We start from the raw sequence: 19,425 nt of genomic DNA, 5'->3' as shown, positions 1-19,425 counted from the left end.
TAAATGATTTCATTCCAAATGCTATTTTTGATTTGAAAATATGACTCTATCATGTCATTATTTTAAGTCAAAAATCTAAGAAACAAAACATTTCTAATACAGAATAAAAAATACAAGATAAATATCTACATTCCCAATGTATCATTCACAAGGTGACACTTTCTCATCTTTATTTAATTTCACACATAAGAATATTTATTATATTATTAGGTCTTTCACAGTTCAGTTCAGTTCAGTTCAGTCACTCAGTCATGTCTGACTCTTTGCGACCCCATAGACTGCAGCACACCAGGCTTCCCTGTCCATCACCAGCTCCCGGAGCTTGCTCAAACTCATGTCCATCGAGCCAGTGATGCCATCCAACCATCTCATTCTCTGTCATCCCCTTCTCCTTCTACTTCAATCTTTCTTTTCAATCCTCCTTCCACCTTTCTTAGCATCAGGGTCTTTTCCAGTGAGTCTGTTCTTCTTATCAGGTGACCAAAGTATTGGAGTTTCAGCTTCAGCTTCAGCTTCAGTTTTTCCAATGAATATCAGGACTGGTTTCCTTTAGGATTGACTGGTTTGATCTCCTTGCAGGTCTTTAACAAAAGAAGAAAATTATGTGTGCCATAGAATATAGCCATAATTATATCTATGTGTGTTCAGTCGCCTCAGTCTTCTCTGACTTTTTGGGACCGTATGGACTATAGCCCACCAGGCTCCTCAGTCCATGGGCTTTCCCAAGCAAGCATACTGGAGTGAGTTTCCATGTCCTCCTCCAGGGGATCTTCCCCACCCAGAGATATAACCCACTTCCCTGTGTATCCTGCATCACAGGAGGATTCTTCACCCCTGAGCCATGGGGGGAAGCCCACAGTTATAGGCACTTTTAAAATATATGGCTAGCCCTGAAAGCAACCAGTTTACAAAACATAGAAGTATACCCTTAAAAGTTACTACTACTGTTTTTTTTGTTTGTTTGTTTTCCTCTTCATCCAATTACAGAGTATAATCTGGAACCTTGTGAAGATCCTGGAATTCCTCAATATGGTAACCGAATTGGGTTCACCTTTGGGGTTGGTGACACTCTGACCTTCTCCTGCTCATCAGGTTATCGTCTGGAAGGGACCTCAGAGATCATCTGTCTTGGTGGTGGCCGACGAGTGTGGAGTGCACCTCTGCCAAGGTGTGTGGGTACGTGGTCAGCTGCTTTCATTTGCTTGTATGTGTAGTCACTGTCCATGGAGTTGCATGATTATACACCCTTTTTCAAAAATATGTAATCTGTTGAATTTCTTCATTTATTTCATATTAATTATTTCAATTTTTTTTGACTTGGCAATCTGGTATAACACAATTATCTTCTCAACTGCTCCATTCAGCCTACCATGCTTCTAAATTTGTCTTCGGATGATGGGAATAAGGAATGAAGAGATGGTTAGAGAGAAGATAATAGGTAGATGATAGAATCATATTTTGAAAGCTTATAGATATTGCATTTCTATATTCTATTAATAGATGGTTTTCATGATTTCTGACAAGTTTTGACAATATTTTATAACTTAAAATTAATACCTATGATAGATGATTACAAGGGAAAATAGAGAATTTGAGTTATCAAGGCAAGTATTGCCTCAATATATGCAATCTACAGAATAATCTATTATGATAGATGAATTCTGATGGGAATTCATGTTGTGAGATAAAGAATAGCAATAATTAAAGTATTGAAAATTTGGAGCACCATCTCAACCTTTGGAAATGAATATTTTGACTGATGAAAAATAAATATCTGTAGAGAAATGAAGGACTTTGCACTAGGACTTAAAATCATTTTCTATTTATACAGGAAATGAACAAGAATTCCTTTAGATGATCACCCATTCAGTGGTTATCAGTACTCATTTTTGTAATAGAACAAGATACAAGTGATTTTGCTATTTCAAAAAGCTCTTAAAACTCTCAAATATATTTAACTTGAATTTAATTATAAATTTGTGGTCACAGATGTTTGTAAGTTATAATATACTACAAAATCAGGTAGATTTGTAGAGCTTTGATCTGTGGTTTAAGACTTTATCCTTTTTTCACTTATTTTAATGGAGGCAAATTCCCTCTAGATTAAAACATTAATGAAGAAGAGGATTCCTTCTGTGACTTACTCCATACATTGCTCACTGTATGGAATGGTGTGGGAATCCTATGAATCCTTAAATCTAGTAAAACAAAATTGATATTTCAGGTTAATATGAGTCTGAAGATTTTTATAGTGATGAGATGGTTTTCACAGCCCCTAAGTGTTATATAACAAAGAAGCTGATATTTAACAGATGAAATTTCTTTACTCCCAAAACATCTTTTCCAGGGAAATATATAGAGTGTAGCCTTTCTGGTTTTGTTTCTATGTTTGGGTTTTTTTGTCATTGTTGCTGGTTTTGTTTGTTTTACTATTGCCAGATTTGGAATTCTCCTTGTATCTGAATTGTCCCTGTTTCCATTTTCATTTGGTGTGAATATTTTCAAAGGTCAATTAATGAAAACCTTGGGAATAGGGTGTTTGGCTTTATATTCTGGTCATTTGATACTAGGTTAATTCACTTTTCTAAACTTTATTTTTCTCATCAGCAAAATGATTGCAACATTATGTTAATGTTAGTTATGAGGGTTAAAAAAGATCAGCCATGCTAATAGACACCCAATACAACTACTGGAATATTGGAGGAGTTCAGAGTTTAGATGTTGTTATAACTCTCATTATATTGAGAATAATCTGCAATGTTAGTTTATTTGGACAAATTTTATTTCTTCTTAGATTCTTTGTAGTTTTCATGTGATATATCACTAAAGTCAACAAGCCACCAGGGAAGCCCTTCTCTGGCGCATACTTGCTTAAAAACATCACTTAGTCTGCAGTATTGCCAGCCTCATAGAAAGCTTATGTTATAGACAGTAGCCTAGTTATGAGTAAGTTATATTCCAAAAATTTGCTTCTACTTTGGTTATTTGGAATCTAGGTAGTTTTTCCTTGACACAGGATATGATTTCAAATTTTGTAGCAAGTGTAAAACTAATACTAACATTTACTAAAAAAACATGTGTACCTAGGTTACATAAGACTGCGCCTGATTCTGAACAGTAAGGCAACTGATAAAGCAGTTTTTGGAAACTTGCTTTTCATTTATGTTTTACTTTAATTTTGATTCTATATTTACGCTATAAATTTGTTAGCGTCTTTCTGTTTCTGTGGGTAGAATTTGATGAAAGGTATCTTAATTCTAGATGTTAGATGAATAATAAATAGTATTTTCATTTAAGGAATTTACAGAATAACCTCTTCATTTATGTTTCAAGGTAATATTTTTAAAAATAACAAAACATAACAACACCATAATATTGTCTTTACAGTCTGTAAAGCATTATATCATATAGTGTCCCATTCCAAAAACAAACCTCTGCCTTGAAAGTATCTTTGAGTTCAGTTCAGTTCAGTCTCTCAGTCGTGTCTGACTCTTTGCAACCCAGGTAATTGCAGCACACCAGGTCTCCCTGTCCATCACCAACTTCCGGAGTACACCCAAACTCATATCCATCGAGTCAGTGATGCCATCCAGCCATCTCATCCTCTGTCGTCCCCTTCTCCTCCTGCCCCCAATCCCTCCCAGCATCAGAGTCTTTTCCAATGAGTCAACTCTTCGTATGAGGTGGCCAAAGTACTGGAATTTCAGCCACAGCATCAGTCCTTCCAATGAACACCCAGGACTGGTCTCCTTTAAGATGTATTGGTTGGACCTCCTTGCAGTCCAAGGGACTTGCAAGAGTCTTCTCCAACACCACAGTTCAAAAGCATCAATTCTTCGGTGCTCAGCTTTCTTCACAGTCCAACTCTCACATCCATACATGACTACTGGAAAAACCATAGCCTTGACTAGATGGACCTTTGTTGGCAAAGTAATATCTCTGTTTTTTAACATGCTGTCTAGGTTGGTCATAACTTTCCTTCCAAGGAGTAAGTGTCTTTTAATTTCATGGCTGCAGTCACCATCTGCAGTGATTTTGGAGCACCAAAAAATAAAGTCTGACACTGTTTCCACTGTTTCCCCATCTATTTCCCATGAAGTGATGGGACCAGATGCCATGATCTTCGTTTTCTGAATGTTGAGCTTTAAGCCAACTCTTTCACTCTCCTCTTTCACTTTCATCAAGAGGCTTTTGAGTTCCTCTTCACTTTCTGCCATAAGGGTGGTGTCATCTGCATATCTGAAGTTATTGATATTTCTCCCGGCAATCTTAATTCCAGCTTGTGCTTCTTCTTCTGCCCAGCGTTTCTCATGATGCACTCTGCATATAAGTTGTTAAATAAGCAAGATGACAATATACAGCCTTGGCATACTCCTTTTCTTATTTGGAACCAGTCTGTTGTTCCACCTCCAGTTCTGTTACCTCCTGACCTGCCTATAGGTTTCTCAAGAGACAGGTCAGGTGGTCTGGTATTCCCATCTCTTTCAGAATTTTCCACAGTTTATTGTGATCCACACAGTCAAAGGCTTTGGCATAGTCAATAAAGTAGAAATAGATGTTTTTCTGGAACTCTTGCTTTTTTGATGATCCAGTAGATGTTGGCAATTTGATCTCTGGTTCCTCTGCCTTTTCTAAAACCAGCTTGAACATCTTTCTAGATGTTCACAGTTCATGTATTGCTGAAGCCTGGTACGATCTTATGTTTGTCTGAGGTGTACAACGTAGTGATTCAACATTTACATACATTATGGATTGATTACCACGATAAGTCTAGTAACCATCTGCCACCATACAGAATTACAGCAGTATTCCTTATGCTGTACACTACTTCCCTGTGACTTATTTATTTTATAATGGAAAGTTTGTACCTCTTAAACCCTTTCACTTATCTTGTTGAACCCCTACTCCCTCACCTCTGGCAGCCACCAATTTGTTCTTTGTATGTATGAGTCTGTTTCTGTTTCAATTTGTTTGTTTTGTTTTTTAGATTCCACATATAAGGGACATCATACAGCCTTTTCTCTCTTGACTTGTTTCACTTACCTTAATATCCATACTATCCCAAGCGCAGGGAGACTTGTAGAGGCAGGAAAAGAATCATGATGGCACTTGAGATCATAACACTCACCATCGAATGGGTGATACAGGGCTTCTTCTCCCTAAAGAGTGGTGTCTGTTGCAGGAACATAGTTTATATTTACATTTCATTCTTTCCTAAGTTATGTGATCTTTGAAAAGGTGTTCAGATCTCTTTCCTGCCAAGTTTTCTCAAATATGATGTTTTCCAAAATATGATAATTACATCCATGCTGCAAGATAGTTTATAGCTCTAAGAAATAAAAGACATGTAAATCACCTAATGTACCACTCAACAAGTGACACTTGCTCAACTAACCTCAGTCCTTTTTCCTTGTGCCTACAACTATCTCCATTGCCTAATAGTCAGTTCTCCTAAGGGCCATGATAACTGACAGCAGTGAAGAGTAATTTTCACCAACAAGCAGGAGAGGAAAGAGAAGGAAAGGAGGAGATGAAAAAGTTTTACTATGCTATGATCTCTTAAGAAACCTATATGTCGGTCAGAACACAACAGTTAGAACTGGACATGGAACAACAGACTGGTTCCAAATAGGAAACGAAGTACGTCAAGCCTGTACATTGTCACCCTGCTTATTTAACTTATATGCAGAGTACATCATGAGAAACACTGGGCTGGAAGAAACACAAGCTGGAATCAAGATTGCCAGGAGAAATATCAATAACCTCAGATATGCAGATGACACCACCCTTATGGCAGAAAGTGAAGAGGAACTAAAGACCATCTTGATGAAAGTGAAAGTGGAGAGTGAAAAAGTTGGCTTAAAGTTCAACATTCAGAAAACAAAGATCATGGCATCTGGTCCCATCACTTCATGGGAAATAGATGGGGAAACAGTGGAAACAGTGTCAGACTTTATTTTTTGGTGCTCCAAAATCACTGCAGATGGTGACTGCAGCCATGAAATTAAAAGATGCTTGCTCTTTGGAAGGACAGTTATGACCAGCCTAGATAGCATATTAAAAAACAGAGACATTACTTTGCCAACAAAGATCTGTCTAGTTAAGGCTATGGTTTTTCCAGTAGTCATGTATGGACGTGAGAGTTGGACTGTGAAGAAGGCTGAGTGCCAAAGAATTGATGCTTTTGGACTGTGGTGTTGGAGACGACTCTTGAGAGTCCCTTGGACTGCAAGGATGTCCAACCAGTCCATTCTGAAGGAGATCAGTCCTGGGTGTTCTTTGGAAGAAATGATGCTAAAGCTGAAACTCCAGCACTTTGGCCACCTCATGTAAAGAGTTGACTCATTGGAAAAGACTTTGATGCTGGGAGGGATTGGGGGCAGGAGGAGAAGGGGACGACAGAGGATGAGATGGCTGGATGGCATCACTGACTCGATGGACATGAGTCTGAGTGAACTCCGGGTGTTGGTGATGGACAGGGAGGCCTGGTGTGCTTCGATTCATGGAGTCGCAAAGAGTCAGACACGACCGAGCGACTGAACTGAACTGAATTGATGCTATGATCAGCTGAGTACTTCACACACATAATCCTATTTACTACTTAGTGATCAAGAGGATCCTATTTACTACTTAGTGATCAAGATCAATTTTAAATTTTAAAGAAATACATATCTATACTTATGTTTTCCATTTTGAAAAAAATAAAAATAATTAACATGTAAAATGATATTTCAATTGATATATTTTATGCTTAAGCGATTATCCTGGTGCTCCACATTTCTGTGAAAATGGTCATATATTTTAACCAAATATCTAAAAGCAAAAAAAGAAAGAAAGAAACAAAAGTGTAAACAAATGTGATTACTTTGAAAATAAGAAACATTGACTTGTTTTTGGTCAAAAAATATTTGATTTCCCTTTCTAAAATACACATTACCAAAAAAGCAAAATCAAACAAACAAAAAACCTGGTAGTTCCCTTGTCATCTTTCTAGATTAAAAAACAAAACAAAAAAACTTACATGTATTCATTTAGCTTCCAAACCTACCAGGAACCATGCCAGGTCATGTTGCAAATAAACAAGGACCTAATGGAAGTGTTTTGTTTTGGAAAGTAAATTAGCAAGTTAAATATTAATAATGTTTCTTTAGGCAAGAATCCACATATTTTAAGAAGTCCATAAATTTGAAAGTCACTTTAAAGACATTAATTCATTCATCCTTATAGTTTATTTAACACATCAACTTCTATTTCTAATTTTATGAATCATCAGTTTTTTATCTGACCTTAGAAAAGTAGCATGTTGCCTAGATCATGAGTGAAATGAGAAAAATGATAACACCACATTAGACATCTACATAAGTTTCTCACTTTTTTGAACTTTTAGATGATATTTTAGATGATATATATACTGATGGTTACTTTTTATTTAGTTTTGAAATGAATGAATTTTAAAAATATGGGAAACAATGTGAAGCATATGTGGGGATTCTCTGTACTATCATTATAACTTCTTTTAAATCTAAAATAATTCTAAAATGAAAATTTTATTAAAAATTCAGAACAAGAAATGATCAATTGCACTTGAAAAGACAGTTCATTTTTAAACAAATTATTTTTATTTCACCTCAACTTCTGAACTCTCTTGTATCTCAGATACACACTTGCTATGTCAGATATGACTGATCTATTGTTAGCTGGGATTGTAGAGATATAGTGTTTTATAAAGCAAACTAACATTAAGATACTTCACCAGCTCTCAGACACTGCCATTAATTAGCTGGATGATTTTAAGCAAATATCTTAATTTTCTGTGCTTCTCTTTTCTGGAAAAGATAATGCCAATATGAGTTCTACTCAACCCAAACATCTCTTATAAAGAGAACAAAAATAATTTGATAAATTATGTATGTAAATGTATATATTTTTCTTATATAATTATGATTTAGGTGCATTTTCTTGATTTGGCAGTATAAAAAACATCTATATTATTAGCTTATAGTTTGGTGCTTTATATTTTTTAAAAGATTTTCTTGCTTGCAACCTTGTGAAGTAAGCAGAGGAGATATTTCCACTTGACAGCTGAGAAAATGTTGTTACAGAAACATTATAAGTAATGAGTGAAAGGTTATACCAGAAACTCAGAAACCAAGTCTCAAACTTTTTAGATCAGTGTTGTGGTTGAAACCATTTATCTAAGATTGGGACTTGAATCCATGTGCAGGGACTCAAACCCTGCCAAAACCTTGCTGTGACTTGAACTTTGCCAAAACCCTGCCTGGGATTGAACCCACACTGTGGGTACTGGAACCCTGCCAAAGCCCAATTTGGGACTGTAACCCACACGGCCAGGACTCAAACTCGGCCAAAACCCAGTTTGTGAGTTGAACCACAATCTTTAACCATCCGATGTCTGGACTTACTGAGACTCAGGTTCTTTGATCTCAGCACAGAAGGAATTCAAACTGATAAACAGGAAGTAGATTTATTAATACAGGATGCTTGTAAGAGATGCAGGGAGCTCTGCCCTGAAGACTTAGTGGGCTACAATTTATAAGGGAAGGAAAGGAAGGGGAAAAGACTGCCTTCTTCAGGTAGATAGAGATGCAGAAGTGAGGCATGCATCATAGCTCCTCCTCCACTAGCTCCTCCTTGATACTAGCCAGGAAAGTGTCTGACCCTATGAGGTCAAACTAGGATTATCATATTTGTAAAAGGTGGGCCTTCCATCTAGTAACCTGAGGCATATCTTGTGGTTTTGTTTATGGTTTTATAATTAAGGGGCTTCTCTGGTGGCTCAGATAGTAAAGCGTCCACCCACAATACGGGAGACCCGGGTTCGATCCCTGGGTTGGGAAGATCCCCTGGAGAAGGAAATGGCAACCCACTCCAATATTCTTGCCTGGAGAATCCCATGGACAGAGGAGCCTGGTGGGCTATAGTCCACGGGGTCGCAAAGAATCAGACACAACTGAGCAACTTCATTTCACTTATAATTAAGCAAGCCTGCTTCATTGAATAATGTTACAGTAGCTTTCTTGAGCCATCATTGACTTACAAAGGCCTCCCAAAGTTTCTTAGGTTTCCTTCTTTATCTGTAGTCCCCTATTGGGACTTCTATTGTAACTATCCTATTCTCTCCCATTCGTGGTGTTCCAGGTGGCATTTCTTTATTACCTTACTTATTATATATATGTATACAAAAGCTTTTCTACTATGCTTGATAAAGGCTTGAGAAAGAACATCAAAAAAAAAAAAAAAAGAGGTGGAGTAATTGGAAAACATAAATTAAATGAAATGGTAGCACTGAATATGAAATATAAAAAATGAAACAGACTAGATAAAAGTAAAAGATCATCATATAGTCCAGTTACTTTTCAACATGCCTGCTTATTAGAATATTACCTTATTTATTTATGCACTATTTTGAAAGACTACCATTTTTTTCCCTTAATGGAATAGACCATCGGTGAGTAAACTTTTTTTTCTATGAAGTGCCAGATAGTAGATGTTTCAGTCTTTGTGGCCCACACAGTTTCAATCATAGCTATTTAATTCTGACATTGTATTGTGAAAGAAATGATAAATAATAGATAAATGAATAAATGTGTTTGTATTCCTATAAACCTTTGTCTACAAAGATAACAGACTGGATAATGCCCTCAGGTCATAGCTTGTGATTTTGCAGCAGATTTACCAAGTTTAAAGTTGCTAGTCATTCATCCCTAAGGGAAGAAGGAAAGATCATTTTCTCATTCTCTATTTTTTTCATCACAGGTTCTGTTTATTAAAGTAGCATATCATTTACTTAATTCTAGGAGATTTCTCTTGTTTTTACAGAAAGAGTATTAGGATTTTATATGTTTGTGTGTATTTGTGTATGAACATGAAAGTCACTTAGTTGAGTCTGACTCTTTGCAACCTCATGGACTATACAGTCCATGGAATTCTCCAGGCCAGAATACTGGAGTGGGTAGCCTTTCCCTTCTCCAGGGGATCTTCCCAACCCGAGACTTGAACACAGGTCTCCTGTATTGCAGGCAGATTCTTTACCAGCTGAGCCACAAGGGAAACCCAAGAATACTGGAGTGGGTAGCATCAGTGTGTATGAACACTGATGCAATTTATGGGTAATTTAATTCATAACCATCTCCAGATCCTTTCATATACCCAAATCTCTTCTGAGTACCAAGTCTGTATTCCCAGTGGCACATTGGGCTGGTCCACATGGATGGCCTCCCACAGAAACACTGCTTCACATTCCAAAACAACTCATTATCTCCTCAACCAAATCAGCTCTCCCTTCTGCACTCCTTAGTTCAGATATGGTATCATTCTCATTCAACCATTCAAGCTAGAAATTGTGTTATATTTTACTTTTTCCTCTCTCTTTCTACCCATACTAGAAGTCATTGAGACTTACTACCAAAAGCTATTGTTCAAATTTACCACCATTTCCATTCTCATTACCCTTATTTTCATCTAGCTCTCATTAACTCTCATAAAAATGAACATAATAACACTATAATAATAATGTGTGGTAGGCACTGTGTTAAACATTATATATATATATATATATATATAGTCAGGAGAGTGTGTACTTTGATCAGTTCTGTCTTGCCGCAACAAAGATTTGAAATGGCGGACCAGTGTTAGAACTCGGTTACAGCTCAGAGTTTTATTTGGCAGACAAAGGATAGTACACTTTGAGGCATGAGGGCAGATGGATCCCAAAGGAGACGCTTCAACCCATCTCGGCTCCCTGTTTTTATACATTTTGTCTCCTCCCCCTTCACCTGTTCTATGCAAATCAGGGCTAACCAAGAAGAAGGTGTGTTTGTTTCACTTGAGGTTCTCACTCCCGGTCTGCAGATTTCTTTTGTTCCATTTTCATGGGATTTTTCCCTTTGTCTTTTAGCCACCACCATTTTGGACTCCTTTTTCCTATTCTAACTACCCAATGTGAAAGAGTATTATTATCCCGTTTTAAAAGCTAGCCAGATTAATTACTTAACTTGGTAAAAAGCTTGAAATCAACTCCTGATTACAGCTTATGTTTTAGCAATTGCATGTATAATCCTACTATAATATTTCTTCTTTTCTAGCTGGACTTCCTGTTTTCAAATTTCCCTCATCTAATTTATCTTCAATTGCATTACTAGTGATATTCTCTTTTATTGATAAGTAAAACGTTACCATTAATTTTGCAGTTTAAAACAGCATATTACTTTCTCTTGGTTTCTATAGGTAGGGAGTATGGACATGGTTTAACTGAATCCTCTCTTAGAGTCTCAAGGACCAGGTCAGAATTCTTAACTGAGGTTCAGTATCCCCTTTCAAATTCACATCATTAATGGATGTTGTCACTTCCTTCTTGTTGTAGGACTTAGAGCTTCAGTCCTTTGCTCTCTTCCTAGGGACCAACCACAGTTCCTTGCCCTATGAACTTCCCAAGCTTGGATGCTTCCTCCATCAAAACAGCAAGTCTATCTAGTAAATCACTGCTGTGTGCTGCATCTGTGTTCAGTCATGTCTGACTCTTGTGGCCCTATGAAATGTAGTCCACCAGGCTACTCTGTCCATCGGATTTTCCAGGCAAAAACACTGTACTGGGTAGCCATTTCCTCCTCTGGGGGCTCTGACTGACCCAGGGGTTGAACCTGTGTCTTCTGCACTGCAGGTGGATCCTTTACCACTTAGCCACCTGGTAAGCTCAGTGTCACTGGAAGATTCAGTTCTGAATGTTATAAAATCATAGGAGTAATGAAAAACAAATCATAGGTCCCACTTAACTCAATGGGTGAGGGCTTTATTAAAGCATGAATGCCATAAGGTGGATATAATGTGAGGTCCACCTTAAAGTTTACACCAGGAAACCTTAGAAAGATCAGATCATCTTTATCCCCTGCATAAATCACTAGGTGCTTTCCCATACCTATTCAGTTCAGTCACTCAGTCGTGTCCGATTCTTGGCGACCCCATGGACTGCAGCACACCAGGCCTCCCTGTCCATCACCAACTCCCAGAGCTTGCTAAAACTCATCTCCATTGAGTCGGTGATGTCATCCAGCCTTCTCATCCTCTGTCATCCCCTTCTCCTCCTGCCTTCAATCTTTCCCAGTATCAGGATCTTTTCCAATAAGTCAGATCTTAGCATCAGGTGGACAAAGTATTGGAGTTTCAACTTCAGCATCAGTCTTTCTAATGAATATTCAGAACTAATTTCCTTTATGATTGACTGGTTTGATCTCCTTGCAGTCCAAGGGATTCTCAAGAGTCTACTCCAATACCACAGTTCAAAGGCATCAATTTTTCAGCACTCAGCTTTCTTTATGGTCCAACTCTCACATCCATATATGACTACTGGAAAAACCGTATCTTTGACTAGATAGACCTTTGTTGGCAAAGTAATGTCTCTGCTTTTTAATATGCTACCTAGGCTGGTCATAGCTTTTCTTCCAAGAAACAAGTGTCTTTTAATTTCATGGCAGCAGTCACCATCTGCAGTGATTTGGAGCCCTCCAAAATAAAATCTTCAGTTTCCACTGTTTCCCATCTATTTGCCATGAAGTGATAGGACCAGATGCCATGATCTTAGTTTTCTGAATGTTGAATTTTAAGCCAACTTTTTCACTGTCCTCTTTCACTTTCATCAAGAATGAAATGCCTATTAGATTATTAGATCTATACCTATTAGATTTGGCTGAAATTCCAGAAGTCTTTTCTTAGGTTGGCCTTACTGCCCTTTCTACAGTCATTTCCTTTTATGCGTCCTAGATTGTATTCACAAGATGCTACATGTCATTCCCAAACACACCAAACATGTTCTGCTTTTTAAGATGCACAGGATGTGTTAAGGTCTACTCTATATGCAAATGATCAAACTCTCACTTGTACTGACAAAAGCAAACAAATAATATCTTTAGCTCTAAGAAGGTACCTGTGAAGTTAGAGTGAGAGAAAGCCCTGAAAGCATTGTTAATGACTGGAAGACACTTTGCATTTTAATCAGTTGAGCTTTCATTTCTACCACCATACCATGGATAAAGCCACTATTATCTCTCATTATCTACTTTATTATTGTGACAGCCCAAACAGACTCTAGTCTTGTCCATTTTCCCCAAAGTAAATAGTAGAGTCAGATTGAATTTCTTATGATACAAATTTGATGAGTCACTCTCCTGCTTTAAATTCTTCCATTGTTCTCCATTGCTCTAAAAATAAATTCTGAATGTTACCTTCTTACTCCTATCCTCACCTCATAAGTTCATCTAACTAATTTATTCTTCAGATTCACCTTATTCACCTACCCTGATATGAAGCCTTTCTTGACCTTCAAAAAGTGTTTTGGCTGTCCTTCCTACAGGCTGCATGTGCTTTTCTGTATTTACTCTTTCTAGGATTCATAATGCTGTATTGAATTGCCTTTTTATCTACATCAGTGTTTAGCATATACAAAGCTTTCAGTAAATTTGTTGAGTTGATAAAGAATGAATATATAATAGGGGCAAAGCTCCTTTATTTTTGCATTTTCAATTTGCTAACTTTTAACATATATGAACAAAGCTGTACTTCAGAGGTACTCTATTCAGCCTAACACCAATAAAGGAATGTAATTGCCTTTTCAGCCTGGACCATCACTCTAGTATCTATAATGCATTTGCTATGTGGATATTAACACACAACCCCTCAAGTCTAATAAGTCAACCAAACAATAAACAATGAAAGTGCCTGTAAAGACTACTAACATAAAGTCTATAATAGGAACCAAAAAGATTAATTTGTAAAAATTGAACATGGTGAGAAAATACTGAATCTCATATCTGTGTATGGAATAAATCTTTCCCCAATATGTAGTGAAAGTGAGAGCTCAACAAGGAGACTGGCTGACATTTTCCCTCTAGTGGAATGAAAAGGAAACTGATAAAAACATTCTCCACAATTTTCATTAGATAAATATATTGACAATATTTTTATTTGAAGCAGGATTAGATTAGGAACAAATTTTGCCATATGGAAATATGAGCCATAAAGAATGGAAGCATTAAATAAGCCAGTGTAAATGGTAAAGAAACAATGTACATTTCCTATTTAATGTAACTGCATTGAGCACTGTAAGATGAAATTCTTCTCATTCTTTTAGAACTTATAAACAAGTGGATTTATAAGGAACCTTTTATAATCTAAGTAAGTAATATAATCTTAGTAATCTCCTGAATTTATTTTCTTATATTTTAGTTGGCAAGTGAATCAGTTCAGTTCAGTCAGTCACTGAGTCGTGTCTGATTCTTTGCGACCACATGGACTGTAGCATGCCAGGCCTCCTTGTCCATGACTAATTCCCAGAGTTTACTCAAACTCATGTCCATTGAGTAGGTGATGCCATCCAATCGTCTCATCTGCTGTCATCCCCTTCTCCTCCTGCCTTCTATCTTTCCCAACATTAGGGGCTTTTCAAAGAAGTCAGTTCTTCACATCAGGTGGGCAGATTATTGGAGTTTCAGCTTCAGCATCAGTCCTTCCAGTGAATATTCAGGACTGATTTCCTTTAGAATGGACTGGTTGGGTCTCTTTGTAGTCCAAGAGACTCTCAAGAGTCTTCTCCAACACCACAGTTCAAAAGCATCAATTCTTCAGCACTCATCTTTCTTTGTAGTCCAATTCTCACATCTGTACATAACTACTGGAAAAACTATTCTTACTAGACAGACCTTTGTTGGTAAAGTAATGTCTCAGCTTTTTAATATGCTGTCTAGGTTGGTCATAACTTTTCTTTCAAGGAACAAGTGTCTTTTAATTTCATGGCTGCAGTCACCATCTGCAGTGATTTTGGAGCCCGCCCAAAAAAAGTCTATCACTGTTTCCACTGTTTCCCCATCTATTTGCCATGAAGTGATGGGACCAGATGCTGTGATCTTAGTATTCTGAATGTTGAGCTTTAAGCCAACTTTTTCACTCTCCTCTTTCACTTTCATCAAGAGGCTCTTTAGTTCTTCTTCACTTTCTGCCATAAGGGTGTTGTCATCTGCATATCTGAGGTTATTGATATTTCTCCCAGCAATCTTGATTCCAGCTTGTGCTTCATCCAGCTCAGCATTTCTCATGATGTACTCTGCAAGTTAATACATGCTGTTTCATCTGATGGCTGGAGGCCCTTGAAGGTGAAGGCTATATCTTAGTTATCTTTCTACCTCCTATGTGTTTGCCATACTCTGGCATGTCATGGATGCCCATTCTGAGCAAAGGACACAGTATAAAGTTAATTCACCATGTGATTATCATGAAAAAAGTTAGAGTAGATAGAGAATGGTGATTCACTTATAAGGATACTTTCATTGAAATGATCCTCTGCATTATTAGAGTTTCAGATTTATTTAGACAAATTTAAAAAAAAATTTTTTTGAGGACCTGAAAGAGCAGACTCCTAAGAAGCAATCCATTTCCATTATAGGTCCTCATGCTATGACTGTGAATATTGTTGCAAGCCAAAATCTGTCTGTCAATTGGAAAGTTAGTTCTAGGATGACATAGAGGATACAGACTCTTTAGAGAGAACTGACTTACAGAAAGGAGCAAAAAGTAGAGTATTTACTGGAATCTGTGCTTCAGAGTCTTGGCCTTAAAGCAATAGTAAAGGTCTCACATAGAAAGAATCACAAAGGTACCAGAGGTACTTGCTATCTCTGCAACCTTCATGCTATTGTGGAGAATATGCCCAAGTTCAGAAATACCTACAGTACACTTGTTATTCCTCTGTGTCTTCCTCTGTTCTTCCTCTGTATCTTCCTCCTGGACATACTGGAAAACATGATGAGAAAAGGGGACATGATTAGACCTAAGTAATGTTTTAAAGAAAAATAAATGTAATACTGCTGGAGCAGCCGTGAAGAGATAGCCCACACCCAATGTAAGAGAAACCCAAGTAAGATGGTAGGTGTTACAAGAGAGCATCAGAGGGCAGACACACTGAAACTATACTCACAGAAAACTAGTCAATCTAATCACACTAGGAGCACAGCCTTGTCTAATTCAATGAAACCAAGCCATGCCCCGCGGGGCAAACCAAGATGGGTGGGTCATGGTGGAGAGGTCTGAAAGAATATGGTCCACTGGAGAAGGGAATGGCAAACCACTTCAGTATTCTTGCCTTGAGAACCCCATGAACAGTATGAAAAGGCAAAATGACAGGATACTGAAAGGGGAACTCCACGGGTTAGTAGATGCCCAATATGCTACTGGAGATCAGCGGAGAAATAACTCCAGAAAGAATGAAGGGATGGAGCCAAAGCAAAAAAAATACACAGCTGTGGATGTGACTGGTGATAGAAGCAAGGTCCAATGCTGTAAAGAGCAATATTGCATAGGAACCTGGAATGTCAGGTCCATGAATCAAAGCAAATTGGAAGTAGTCAAACAAGAGATGGCAAGAGTGAACGTCGACATTCTAGGAATCAGCAAACTAAAATGGACTGGAATGGGTGAATTTAATTCAGATGACCATTATATCTACTACTGTGGGCAGGAATCCCTCAGAAGAAATGGAGTAGCCATCATGGTCAACAGAAGAGTCCAAAATGCAGTACTTGGATGCAATCTCAAAAATGACAGAATGACCTCTGTTCATTTCCAAGGCAAACCATTCAATATCACTGTAATCCAAGTCTATGCCCCAACCAGTAATGCTGAAGAACCTGAAGTTGAACGGTTCTGTGAAGACCTACAAGACCTTGTAGAACTAACACCCAAAAAAGATGTCCTTTTCATTATAGGGGACTGGAATGCAAAAGTAGGAAGTCAAGAAACACCTGGAGTAACAGGCAAATTTGGCCTTGGAATGTGGAATGAAACAGGACAAAGACTAATAAAGTTTTGCCCAGAAAATGCACTGGTCATAGCAAACACCCTCTTCCAACAATACAAGAGAAGACTCTACACATGGACATCACCAGATGGTCAACACAAAAAATCAGATTGATTATATTCTTTGCAGCCAAAGATGGAGAAGCTCTATACTGTCAGCAAAAACAAGACCAGGAGCTGACTGTGGCTCAGATCATGAACTCCTTATTGCCAAATTCAGACTTAAATTGAAGAAAGTAGGAAAAACCGCTAGACCATGCAGGTATGATCTAAATCAAATCCCTTATGATTATACAGTAGAAGTGAGAAATAGATTTAAGGGTCTAGACTTGGTAGAGTACCTGATGAACTATGGACAGAGGTTCGTGACATTGTACAGGAGACAGAAATCAAGACCATCCCCATGGAAAAGCAATGCAAAAAAGCAAAATGGCTGTCTGGGGAGGCCTTACAAATAGCTGTGAAAAGACGAGATGCGAAAAGCAAAGGAGAAAAGGAAAGATATAAGCATCTGAATGCAGAGTTCCAAAGAATAGCAAGAAGATATAAGAAAGCCTTCTTCAGCGATCAATGCAAAGAAATAGAGGAAAAGAACAGAATGGGAAAGACTAGAGATCTCTTCAAGAAAATTAGAGATACCAAGGGAACATTTCATGCAAAGATGGGCTCGATAGAGGACAGAAATTGTATGGACCTAACAGAAGCAGAAGATATTAAGAAGAGGTGGCAAGAATACACAGAACTGTACAAAATGATCTTCATGACCTGGAATATCACGATGCTGTGATCACTCATCTAGAGCCAGACATCCTGGAATGTGAAGTCAAGTGGGCCTTAGAAATCATCACTATGAACAAAGCTAGTGGAGGTGATGAAATTCCAGTGGAGCTATTTCAAATCCTGAAAGATGATGCTGTGAAAGTGCTGCACTCAATAGGCCAGCAAATTTGGAAAACTCAGCAGTGGCTACAGGACTGGAAAAGGTCAGTTTTCATTCCAACCCCAAAGAAAGGCAATGCCAAAGAATGCTCAAACTTCCGCACAATTGCACTCATCTCACATGCTAGTAAAGTAATGCTCAAAATTCTCCAAGCCAGGCTTCAACAATATGTGAACCGTGAACTTCCCGATGTTCAAGCTGGTTTTAGAAAAGACAGAGGAACCAGAGATCAAATTGCCAACATCCGCTGGATCATCAAAAAAGCAAGAGAGTTCCAGCAAAACATCTATTTCTGTTTTATTGACTATGCCAAAGCCTTTGACTGTGTGGATCACAAGAAACTGTGGAAAATTCTGAGAGAGATGGGAATGCCAGACCACCTGACCTGTCTCTTGAGAAACCTGTATGCAGGTCAGGAAGCAACAGTCAGAACTGGACATCGAACAACAGACTGGTTCCAAAAAGGAAAAGGAATACATCAAGGCTGTATATTGTCACCCTGCTTCTTTAACTTATATGCAGAGTACATCATGAGAAACGCTGGACTGGAAGAAACACAAGCTGGAATCAAAATTGCCAGGAGAAATATCAAAAACCTCAGATATGCAGATGACACCACCCTTATGGCAGAAAGTGAAGAGGAACTCAAAAGCCTCTTGATGAAAGTGGAAGAGGAGAGTGAAAAAGTTAGCTTCAAGCTCAACATTCAGAAAACGAAGATCATGGCATCCGGTCCCCTCACTTCATGGGAAATAGATGGGGAAACAGTGGAAACAGTGCCAGACTTTATTTTTGGGGGCTCCAAAATCACTGCAGATGGTGACTGCAACCATGAAATTAAAAGATGCTTACTCCTTGGAAGAAAAGTTATGACCAACCTAGACAGCATATTCAAAAGCAGAGACATTACTTTGCCGACTAAAGTCCGTCTAGTCAAGGCTATGGTTTTTCCAGTGGTCATGTATGGATGTGAGAGTTGGACTGTGAAGAAGGCTGAGTGCCGAAGACTTGATGCTTTTGAACTGTGGTGTTGGAGAAGACTCTTGAGGGTCCCTTGGACTGCAAGATGATCCAACCAGTCCATTCTGAAGGAGATCAGCCCTGGGATTTCTTTGGAAGGAATGATGCTAAAGCTGAAGCTCCAGTATTTTGGCCACCTCATGCGAAGAGTTGACTCATTGGTAAAGACTCTGATGCTGGGAGAGATTGGGGGCAGGAGGAGAAGGGGACGACAGAAGATGAGATGGCTGTATGGCCTCACTGACTCGATGGCGTGAGTCTGAGTGAACTCCAGGAGATGGTGATGGACAGGGAGGCCTGGTGTGCTGCAATTTATGGGGTCGCCAAGAGTCGGATACGACTGAGCGACTGAACTGAACTAAATATTAACCTGAAAAGTGTGAAATTCATTAGCTTTGTCATTAGACAAACTAAATTTGGTATTTAGTTTAATATATCTTTACTTCATTAGAAAGTGATTGGTCTCTAGTACATATTAGTGCCAGATAAGAAATATTTGCCTGAGGTAATTATAAAAGCTAATATTTGCTGTGTGTTTACTACATGCCTGGCATGGTCTTATAAGGTTTGAATAAGAATACTGAGAGACAGGGAGGTTAAGCAAT

The 19,425-nt window shown here is 38.1% G+C and overlaps 1 protein-coding gene across 3 annotated transcripts in view; it reads left to right on the top strand.

Annotated features, from left to right (window-relative positions):
- The window catches only part of LOC120860724 (CUB and sushi domain-containing protein 3), a 1,429,922-nt gene that overhangs the window by 976,554 nt on the left and 433,943 nt on the right, over window positions 1–19,425 (top strand). For all 3 annotated transcript variants that reach the window (XM_040236474.1, XM_040236473.1, XM_040236472.1), the window contains one exon: window positions 988–1,176. In XM_040236474.1, the coding sequence (XP_040092408.1) occupies window positions 988–1,176 (189 nt within the window). The remainder of the gene's footprint in view (window positions 1–987; window positions 1,177–19,425) is intronic.

This window comes from Oryx dammah, unplaced genomic scaffold (assembly GCF_014754425.2).
Source record: "Oryx dammah isolate SB20612 unplaced genomic scaffold, SCBI_Odam_1.1 HiC_scaffold_11164, whole genome shotgun sequence".
Taxonomy (NCBI): Eukaryota; Metazoa; Chordata; class Mammalia; order Artiodactyla; family Bovidae; genus Oryx; species Oryx dammah.
This window is presented reverse-complemented; position numbering and strand designations above follow the sequence as displayed.